The sequence below is a fragment of the Tamandua tetradactyla genome, chromosome 3, assembly GCF_023851605.1.
Source record: "Tamandua tetradactyla isolate mTamTet1 chromosome 3, mTamTet1.pri, whole genome shotgun sequence".
Taxonomy (NCBI): domain Eukaryota; kingdom Metazoa; phylum Chordata; class Mammalia; order Pilosa; family Myrmecophagidae; genus Tamandua; species Tamandua tetradactyla.
In genome coordinates, this window is record NC_135329.1 from 80,616,022 (window position 1) to 80,627,222 (window position 11,201).

The window sequence follows — 11,201 nt, forward strand, 5'->3', positions numbered from 1 at the left end:
TAGATATCACCTTTTTAGTTAAGGCATAACAGAGAGGCTGGAGGGAACTGCCTGAAAATGTAGAGCTGTGTTCCAGTAGCCATGTTTCTTGATGATGATTGTATAATGATAAAGCTTTCACAATGTGACTGTGTGATTGTGAAAACCTTGTGTCTGATGCTCCTTTTATCTACCTTATTTATCAACAGATGAGTAAAACATATGGATTAAAAATAAATAAATAATAGGGGGAACAATTGTTAACATAAATTTATTAGATTGAAATGCCAGTGATCAATGAAAGGGAGGGAGGGGTAAGGGGTATGGTATGTATGAATTTTTTTCAGTTTTCTTTTTATTTCTTTTTCTGAATTGATGTAAATGTTCTAAGAAATGATCACGATGAATATACAACTATGTGGGGAAAAAAACCTAACATTTCAAAATGAACACCTAAGAAAGCATGAACCACACAGTCAGGCTTCCAGGGGCTCTGCGCTCCGGGAGTGGGGATCGGGGTGTCAGGGCTGGGAAGGGCAGGGCTGGCTCCGGAAGTGCACAGAAATGGACCCAGTGAGGTCAGGACACAGGAGGTCTGGGGGGCACCTGGAAGGGAGACCGGGAGGGGGAGGGGCCACGTGGCCCGAGAACCCTCCGCACAGCATTGAGGCCCCCAGTCCCAGGAATGGCCCACCCCGGGGTCCCCTCCTTGCTGGGCTCGGCCTTGGGTCCAGGGCCAGTGCGTTCCTTGGCCATGCACATCCTCTCAGTTTTTTAGTTTTTTTTAGTTAGTAGCCAGCTTTGTAAAAAGGGGGCATTTCATGTGAAAATCTACATTTCCAGCTTCTCTAGAAAATCAGAAACTCTGCCATGCCAGCCGCCCATGTGGAACATGACCTGGGACACGGTGGGCTGGGACTGGCTCTCTGACCAAAGCCTTCCTCCCCACTGCAGCCGGTTCACTGGCCATGTTCCCCGCCCTGGGCACTTGGGGGCGCTGTCCCCCAGTCTCAAGGCCTTTGAGGAAGGGAATGTCTGCTCACTTGCTCGTTGGTGAGCGGAAGCCCCCCTGCCTCAGAGCCCCACATCTCACCTGGGCCTGCCTTCCTGCCCCCACCCCCACCACGCCTAGGGAATGCAGCCAGACCACAGACCCCTACCAACCCCTGCATGACAAAGAAGGCTCCAGAAAGGAATGTCAGTCCTACTGTCTGAGCTCCTGGGTTTCTATTGGCTGCAGGGCATCTTGGCACGTCACACAGTCCTTTCTGATGTTTTCAAACTTCTCTATTACCAACACTGCTTGTATTTGACATTTCACTAAATACCCCAAATTTCCCTCTGAAACAGCACCAGTTTACATTGCCACCAAACTCAATGCACAAACAAGCCTGATGTAGACTCATGGGAGAGTGCCATTGAGGGAGGGGGTCCCTAGGCTTCTGGGATAGGGGAGGCAGATGGGGCTGAACCCCCAACCCAAGATAATTGTCCTCTGCATTTAGAAGCAGCAAGTCTTCTCAGTTTTGTGGTCACACACCTCCCATGCTAGTAGAGATGGGGGTCTTTTATTTTGGGGGTGCTGGTCAATCCTGCCTAAAACCCAGGTTCTCCTTGACAACTGAACCACTGGAGCCTTTTTTAAGCTATGCTAGTCTCCCTCTCCCTGCACCCCTTTCACCCCTTTCACAGGAAAGCTGACCCTGAACCTGCTCTCCCTTCCTGCCTTCCTCCTGGACGTCCTTCTGTCTGCGCATCCCTCTGGATGGTGGCTCAGCTCTCAGCAGGAAGTCCCTCCGCTCTTCACTGTCATTGTTCAGGTGTTTGGAAGTCATTTTTCCAATCTTCATACATTCTCTTTTATTCTAAAATATCTCGAACCCCCTGGAAATCCTGTCTTGGTAAATTTCGCTCCAATACAGGGTATCCACAAGAGTCCCCTGTTCTGAGTGTTTGTGGTGCCCCTTCTTTTAATGATGATCCCCCTGAAGGGCCAAGGGGGATTTCCTGCCTGCCGCCCATCCCTGCGTGGACATGCCCAGAAACACGGCCCATTCGGCAGTCCCCAGGGCTGAGGGAGAGCCCCCTGTGGCAGAAGGGATAGAAGAGGCTTCTCTTCAGGGCTAGGGGACGATGGGCCCAGGCTGAGACCCAGTTGACCAAATGATTGCAGCTCTTATTCTCGGGTGCGCCAGGCACTCCCAGTTCCCAGGGCATGTGGCACTGGGTGGGAGCACCCTGCTCTACCAGAGGACCCCCGCAGTCAGGGATCGTAGCCTGCGGGAAAAGGGGCCTCAGTACTACCCCCCCCCACACACACACACACACACGGTAAATAGGGTGTCTGGAAGCCGCCTTCCTCTGGGCCCAGATCAGATGTGGTCTTCATGGCAACCAAGGCGGTTTCCATGACAACCAAGGGTATGGCCGGACCTTCTCAGCTACAGAGAGCAGAGTCTCAGCCCGCTTGCCGCTGGTTGGTCTTGTCGGCAATGGAAAACACTTCTGAGTCCAAGACCGTCCTGCTGGAAAGAAACCACAGGCAGCCAAAGATTGGAAGCTGCTGCTGTCCCTGGCGGACCCCCACCCGTCGCCTCTGTAGCACTGCCCTGGGAGCCACGGGGTGTTTTTATGAGTCGCCTGGAGCCCTCATACTCGGGCAATAGGCGGAGGCGGTTCTGAGCTCCCCTGGGGCCCTGAGCTCCAGCTGCTGGAGCCTCCCCGACACCCCAGTCTGTGTTCGTTTGGGGAGTGGGCCCTTCACACGTAATTAGAAGTCCAACTCACTTTCGTCTCGTCCTAAGTCCCTTCCCCCAGTTCATAAAAGAGGCTGCGCGTCCCGGACCAGGGGAGGGCCTCTCTGAGGGGCTGCCCCTGCGCCAGGTGCTGCCGTCGTTCGGAAGGCGCCAGGGCCTCCCCGGGGTGACGGTGGAGGGTCCCCGGGCCAGGTGCCCGCCCCTACCCCGCCAGAAAGTCGATCTTCTTCGGGGGTTTCTCGGGGAACTGCAGGGAGTAGAGGCGGGCCATGTACTGGACCTCGGGCACGGCCATCCTCCCGCACATCCGCCGCGTCTCGTTATCCAGCTCGGGCCTGAGATTGTAGCCCAGGATGTTGGCCTGGCCCGACTGGTACGGCTGCAGCTGCCAGTCGGTGATCTGCGACTTGTTCTTGGGCACCCCTTCCTGCAGGCACAGGTCCGCCAGCTCGCGCCGCCGCGCCCGCAGCTGGGCCACCTCCCTGCGCAGCCGCCGCGGGCCGAGCTGGGCGTGCGCGCGCGCCCGGAAGGTGCGGTTGAAGTGCTGGTAGAGCCTCCGGTCCAGGGCGCACCAGCGCCGCGCGCGCTCCTGCGCCTCGGGCGATAGGCCGGTGACCGTACCCGCGCTGCGCGCGGTCAGCCGGAAGTAAGCGACGTCGTCTAGCAGCCAGCGCAGCGCGCGCCGCAGCAGAACCATGGACTCGTGGAAGTGCTCGGCGATGAGCACCAGCTGGAAGCGCCGCTCCACCTGGGCCAGGCGCGCGCGCACGTAGCCCTCGGTGGCCGCAGCATTGTTGTCGAAGCCGAAGTCGAACCACATGTTGTTCTTGGCGTAGACGTTCATCAGGCTGAGGCTCTCGTAGTAGGTCCACGGGGACGCCAGGAACGTGTCCAGATCCCGCACTTTCTTGAAGGCGGGGACTTCGTGTTTGTAGTAGATGAAGGAGGACTCCAGCTGGGTGACGGGATTTCTGAGGATGGAGAAGTAGAACGTGTCGTTGGGCATGACCTTCTGCACCTGTGGGAGACAGGAGAGAAGGCTTCGTTCCCCGTTGGTGCGGGCGGGCGTCAGGCGCTGCCCAACCGGCATATGCCCCTTGCACCCCCCCCCCCCCCCCCCCCCCCCCGCCAGCCCGCCGCAGCTGCTCCCGCCACCTGCAGCCTGTCGCCGCCTGGAGCAGAGCTCGGTTCACACACAAGTCCCTGCGCCCGGGCCCACGAGCAGAGCCAGGAGGCAGGAGCCAGGGAGTGTTACCCCCGGGGGTTCCCCGTGTCACCACCCACCGCAGAGGAAGAAACTGAGTCTCACAGAAACCCAGGGGTCTGTGGTGGATGTCCAGGCCAAGAGGTTTTGTGGGGTTGGGGGTGGAAGGTGGATAGGGGGGTGGGTACTCACCCTTCCTTCCCTGTGCACCCCATCGGAGTCCCTCCCCCAAAATGCCTGAGCCAGGCCACACCTTTCCCTGCATAACCCATTCCCTCTGGAAGGGAAGTTAGGGGAGCTGAGAGCGAATTCCAAGGAGGAACCAAGCAAGTGCAAAGGCCCTGGGGCAGTTGGGAGGGTAAGACTAGTGCTCAAATAGGAAAGTGGGAGGCTAGGCTGCTGGGCTTACTCCAGGAGCATCTCCCTGCAGGTGACTCCAGCTTGGAAACCGGGGACCAGGAGGCCCCGTGCAAGGCTACGTCCTCTGCCCTACCCCCCACACCAAGGCCTTACTCCAGGGCCCTTGGACTACCCACCAGGCCATGGGTGTGCCTTGGGCATCACCAGTCCCACCTCGGATGGGTTAAACCTCAGGTGGTTGCACATGACATTGAAGCGCCGCTGGTGGCCAGGCCCATCCTGCTTGTTGCCCTCCACATAACGTGCCAGGAAGAGCCAGGGGTAGCCCAGGTGGAAGCGGCCACCTGCAGGCAGTGCCACCGATAGGTTGTACCTCTCAGCGAAGCGGAAAAGGGTGTTGAGCACGGTGCTACTGGCTGTCTTGTGCGTCTTCAGGAACATGAGGTTGGTGACAGGTGGCCCTGCGGCCCAGCTCTGCTCCTGGCTGGGGGGAAGGCGGCATCTTCAGTGGGAGACACACCCTCCAGACCCCACAACCTGAGACTCCAACTCCACATGCCCAGGCCCCCAATCCAGCAATACCCCAACCTGAGATCCCCCAAATTGGCCAGACACACCCTAACTAGAGACCCCTAGCCCTATCTTCCTCAACCTGGGCCCATTAACATGCCAACCCTCCACCAGTAACCCACAATCCCACAACCCACAATCCAGTAACCCCCCAATCTAAGACCCCCAACCCCACATCCCCCAATCTAAGACTACAATCCTGGATCCCCCCCAAACTCCCAACCCCCAATCTGAGACTTCCAACTTCACACCCCAGCCCCCCCAGCTCACCAATCACCCAACCTAAGATCCCTAACCCTGCAACCCCTAACCCCACACTCACCAACCCAACAATCCCCCACACCACAACCCTCCCAGACCTCATCTCTGCCCTTTCCTGACCTGGCAAGTCCTCACCTCCGCAGCCCCGGAGGGCCCTCTGGTATGGGCCGGAATTCCTCCCTAAGGCTTTATGTCCCTGAGTGGCCCCCCCATTCTGTTCCCTGCCTGGGGGTGGGGGCTGTGAGTCTGCTCATACACCCCAGCTGCCCCTCCAGCTCCTCGTGGCTAACCCTTCACACAGGACAGATTGGCCTGAGCATAGACACTTGTTCCTCTCTTGTGATCCAAGTAGGGCGCCCCAGAGCGCCCCCTCGGGCTTGCTCACCAGTTGTCTGCCCAGGCCCCAGGCCCCAGAGCAGGCCACTCTTCCTGGTCCCCCAAGATTGCTCTCCCTGCCTCAAGGCAGGCCAGACTGAGCGATCCAGGGTGGAGCACGGCACCCCTTGGGACCTGCCTGGAACCCCCCTTTCCTATGGAAGTCCACCCAGAGGCCCCGGGGGTCGGCGACCTGCGTATCACCCAGCCAGGGCCAGAAGGAGCCCCTGGTGCGGGACCCACTGTGTCCACAGGCCGGCATCCGAGCTCAAGAAGCCAGCCAGCAGGACGGTCAGGCCAGGAGGGCGAGGATGACCCGGAAGGACCTGTGGGGGGTGCACTCAGTCCCCAAGTCAGGGCCCAGGTGGAGTCTCCAAGGGGCGCCCCCACACCGGCCTGCCCCATCCCTGACCGGGGCCGCCCCCCAGGCCCTTGGCTGCACATGACCCTCAGCCCTGACGCCCATGGTCTCATAACTGCATGTACTGACATGTCTTGCTGGCCCAGGCTGGCCGGGCCCAGGAGACAGGAGCACCTCAGGCTCCATCCCTGACCCCCTCATGCCCCCCTGCCACATCCTCATGGCTCAGGAGCCAGGAGAACCTAAGTGGCAGGAGCCAGGGAGCTGGAGCAGGTGGTGTGGACAAGGGTACACAGGCAAGAGCAGCTCAGGGAGTCACTGACCCCACAGAGACCCCTGGGAGTCTGGCAGCCCCAAAGACCTTGAGTTCAGCAACCCCCACAAGTACACCGGTGCAGGGTTGGAGAAGAGAGGCGGCCAGGTGGGTAGACCTGGTGTCTTGGGACAGATGGTCAGAGGGTCGGATGGATGACCTGGCTTCAGCCCCAAGCTGGGGAGTCCAAAACAAAGGGCCTGGAAGCCTGGTCCCTGGCCCATGGCACCTAAGGTGGGATGCTAGGACTAGGTTAAGGGAGGGACGGGGCTGGAACAAGACCTGCCCCGTGGGGAAGTGGGGACCCCCTCATGAGAGGCCTCACATCTCCTGGTCAAAAGGAGGCTCAGTGCCTCCCCAAAGCTCCCTAAGACAAAGAGCTCACGTGTGGGCAAGAGCTGCATGGAAAGCTTGGATGCCGCATGCCAAGGTGACTGTCTGCAGGGGACCTGCCTGCCCCTCCCCAACTCTCCCCACCTGGGAGAGGGGGAGGGGTTTCAGCTGGTGGAGCCTTGGTGCAGAGGCAGGGTGGGGGTGGGGTGGAGGGGTGGAAATAGATCTGTTGAATGTGAAATGTCTTTAGACACCCAGCTGGGACTGACAAGCCACTGGTGGAAAATGAGCGGTGCTCAGGGAGATGCTGAGCTGGCCATTCATCCGCACATCATCATCATGTGTGCCAGTTTGAAGCTATTCTGTATCTCAGAAAGGCCATGTCCTTTAATCCTCATTCATTATTGCTGGGTGGGATCTTTTTTATTGTTTCCATGGAGATGTGGCCCACCCAATTGTGGGTGGGGATGTATCCCCACCTATTCAAGGTGGGGTTCCTTAATGGAGCCCTTTAAGAGGGAACCATTTTGGAAAAAAGCTTTAGAGCCACCACAACCAACAGAGCCCATGCAACCAGAGACCTTTGGAGATGAAGAAGGAAAACACCCCAGGGAATCCTTATGAAACAAGAAGCCAGGAGAGAAAGCTAGCAGACATTGCCATGTGCCTTTCCAGCTGACAGAGATGGTCTGAACCCAATAACTGTAGGAGCCAAGTGTTAAAACAAGACCTGCAGAATTTGTTGAGAGCAGTTGGCCTCAGGATGGCGGCAGTAAACTGTGGAGATTTTTATGTAGAGCAGTCTGGGAGGAAGAGAATGTTTACCCCAAATGGTTATGGTAAGTATGAGGGAAGAGAGCACTGAAAAATAAGCTCTCTGTTCTTTCAAGAAATGCATGCGTGCCTTTTGTCACCCTGCAGTATTTAAGCAGGATCTCGATAAGAATAAAGTTGTCTGATGTCTGATGCAAAGTGAAGCTTCAGACCCCCTGAGCCCGTCTATGTCTTTCTTTCTTTCTTTCATTCTTTCTTCCTTTCTTTCTCATCATTCATTCCCTAATATCCTTCAAGCTCCGTTTCAATAGGAAGCAAAAAAACAACCTTTCTTGAATCAAGGTAATTTTCCCTGGATGCCTTAATCTGTACATTTTCACAGTCTTAGAACTGTAAACTTGCAACTCAATAAATTCCCCTTTTTAAATGTTCCATCTCTAGTAAGCTAAAACCATGTTTTGCTTAGAAGCTCTACTCTCAGAAAAAGAGTGGCTTTTCCTCACAAATCTAGAAGTCTGGAGAGAGGATCTGCAGGTACCAGCTCACAGGGCCCAGTGCCTACTGACTCACAGCCCTACCAGGTTGAGGATATTGGTGTCTCTTGCTCTCCTTGCTTGTTGCCTCATAGTCCCAAGATGGCTGCCATGCTCCAAACATCGCATCCACATTTGGATCAGCATGAAAGGAGGAGTGACAGGGCCAGCCACCAAGAGGAATCAAAAGCTTTTCTAGAAGGCCCTTGCAAACCTTCACATGTATCTTTTTGGTTTGAACTTGGTCTTATGGTCACCCCTGACCACAGCGGCTTTTACAGCCTCTGTGGAGAGGCAAAGGGAGAAAGTGGTATCAGCCTCCTTGGCCACATTTATATAAACCCACGGCCACTGTGGGCTAAGGCCTGGATCAGAGCCAGGATGCACCTGCAGACAGACACACCCTGAAGGAAATATAAGTGACCACCCTCGGACATGACCTGGGCTTGAGGCCCAGGACCCAGTAGAGAGCTGGCAGTGGGTGTGGGGGCAAGGGGGTGGTCTTGGGTGTCAAGAGCTTGCTGAAGGCTGGCCTTTGTCCAACTCAGATCTTCTGCCCGAACAGGCAATTCCTGGGGTGTGGGGTTGCTGTATGCCGGCTCACGAACACGTCAGCCAGTGCTGGGGTGGGACATCCTTGGGGCTGTGGGCGGCCATGCCTTTTGGATATTTCTCTGGCATTTAGTGGATCAAGACCCACTACCTTGCGGCCCTGTTGCGGGCATGGGTCCCTACACTCTTGGGGGGCATGCTGCCCTCCACGGGGTTGGTACCTGGCTTTCCAGCAAGCAAACAGCTGTGTCTGCTTGGCCGCCAAACACCCACACCCCTTGCTGGGTGGAAGCACGCGTCTCCATGCCCCACACATTCCATGAGGAAACTGGCCAGTGAGGGGACGCGAGGGCCTTTGCTCTCCCTGGGGGCCCTTGTCACGTTTTCAGAGCCACAGTGTGGGGCTGACACCTCTCTCCCATCCCCTCCCCTGGCACTGGGCCAGCCCCCTGTGGCTGCATATGAAGGAGGAGGTGCCCACCCCCCAAACCTTGGGAGAGGCACAGTTCTGAACGGCAGCACTTTGGTTGTGTGGTTGGCCCTGTGCTGTCCTCCTGAGCCCCTCCCAGCTTGTCACCTCTGCATGCCTGAGGCTCTCTGCCCCCATGGCCCAACTCACCAGCCGGTAGATGATTAATCCAGCTGTGTGTCTCTCTCAGTCTCACACACAACCATTATTATTCTCTATAAAAAGACTCTTCTGCAAACACTGAATTTTTACTGGTTCTCTCGTGAAGGAGTTTATGGAGCCTCCACATGTGCTGACCATCTGTGTGAACCTTTGTGCAAACCCCTGGGTTGTGGGGAGGGATGAGTTTGTAGCTGCCAGTTAGAGCAGTGAACTCTTGAGCAACATCTCCTGGGATCTGCTTTCTCTGAGCCACATTTCTAATGAGTTCTTTATCTCTGTTGGGAGGCTCCTCATCAGCCTGGTAGAACCTCAGATATCTGCAGAGAGCCAGAGGTGGCCACAGCCAGCCTGGGGGCCACCCTGGCCAGGGTCCCCTGTGCTGGCTGACCCCAGGGTGTCTGGAGAGCCCACCCTGGCTTGTCCTGCCTGACATCCACGTAAAGTTCATTCTCTCCTGGTGACAAAATGTGAAATGATCTACCATGTACCATTGCTTCAGAGAGTGCACAGCTCAAAGTGGCAACAAGCCCCCAGGACCTTACTGTTTAAGCAAAAATGTTCTCGGTGGAGCTCAAACGTGACCATACTGCACGTGCCAGGTGTGGAGCTCTGGCATGGAGCCCTTCTCTTTGTGGCCTTTGATAAGTTCCAAAGAGCCTCGCAGTTCCTCCATTTGCGTAGAAACAACTTGAACGAACAGACTCCCTAGCTAATGGACAGAGAACCAAGATGCCATGCTCCAGGCCCTGGAAGACTGGCCAGCTGTAAAAAGAAATGATCTGGTCCGTGCAACAAGACAGAGGAACCCCAAAACAATGTTGAGTCAGATTGGCCAAACACTAAGGACAAATACTGTGATTCCACTTATACGGAATATCTAGAATAAGCAGATTCACACAGAATATAGCGCATGGTTCCCAGTGGCTGAGGTAGGGTGGGGATCAGTGCTAACCGGTTTGGGTGATGGAGACTTTTGGTTGCGGATAGCAGTGAGGGTTGCATGACATTGGGAATGTAATTAATGCCACTGAATTGTGCAGTTAAAAACATTACAGTGGCACATTTTACAGTGTGTATGTTACCACAATAATTAAAAAAAAAATTCCTCCATATGGAACCTCTGGAGATGGTCCTGCCCCCCCAGGAACACCTCCTGGTCTGCTTGCTGAGCGCAGGTGGAAGCAGGCCCTGGAGAGCCGCTGCCAGGGGCCGGCACGGGGCTCAGGACGGGCAGCACTGGGCTCAGGGGCCAGTACAACATGGAGAGGGGGTCAGAATCTGTGGCCAAGGCACTTCTGCTTTGGATGGCCATATTGACTATGAGGGAGACTCATGGAGGGTTTTGAGAGAATGTATTTTGCATGCCCCGGATTTAAACATTTAAAGAAAAGCCTGACCAGCTCACCTGATGTGGACAGATTCGCCACCTCAGTGGGGTGGCTGAGGGACCCCTGTTTCTGGCCACCGGTCATGGTCACCCACTTCTAGTCGGTATTTAGAAACACAGTCCTGACCTGATCTCAGCGTGGGGGGTGCCCCTCCCCCTGAAGGAGCACCATGGGGATAAAAAGGACCTGGGACCTCCGAGCCAACCCGGCTGCCTCGCCCTCCCTGCCCTCCCTCCCTCCCTCCCCCATCTGCCTTGGTCCTGCCCCCAGCTCCTCTGGCTCCCCCACCCTGTGGGCTTGCAGGGAGCCCCAGCCCTAGCCTCCCACAAGGTGCGGCCCTGTTTCTAAAGCTGGGAGGCCCCTGTTCCTCCAGGAGGCTAGGAGGAAGTCCCCGCCCCTGACAGGGTTCAGTTGGCAGCCCCCGAGTCTCCCCCTCCCATCCTGGCCCAGAAGCAACTCCCTCATCTGTCAGCCCCGTCATGGCTCTTCCCAGGCAGCTGCAGGTTGACCACAGGCCGCAGGAAATTCATGAAGCCGCCCTGACTGCAATGAGCCCCCCGCCCCTGAGAGTGGGGGCCAGGCAGCCAGCAGCCAGTCCCTGTCCTGGGTCCTGCTTGCTCTGCTTGCCCTGTCTCCTGAACCTTGAGCCGATTTGAACTCAGGGCACCTTGGCCCCTCCCCGGGAAGCTTAACCTGGGCCCTCAACAGGAGATGGGGGTCCCACCCCCTGCAAGGCCCCGTGCTGCGGAGAGCGGGGGCCCCAGGGCACCCTTCCAAGCTGCCCTGACTCTGCCGTTCTCGGCTGTGGACA

General features: G+C 56.8%; 1 protein-coding gene across 1 annotated transcript; it reads right to left on the bottom strand.

Annotated features, from left to right (window-relative positions):
• Positions 1-233: 233 nt before the first annotated feature.
• Positions 234-10,474, bottom strand: LOC143675677 (galactose-3-O-sulfotransferase 2-like). The gene is given in 8 exon segments (XM_077151748.1): positions 234-2,501; positions 2,767-3,753; positions 4,513-4,783; positions 5,710-5,803; positions 5,806-5,831; positions 6,565-6,656; positions 10,153-10,238; positions 10,408-10,474. Coding segments are annotated over 7 exon segments (1,452 nt in total). The 3' UTR covers positions 234-2,501; positions 2,767-2,937.
• Between the last annotated feature and the right edge of the window lie 727 nt (positions 10,475-11,201).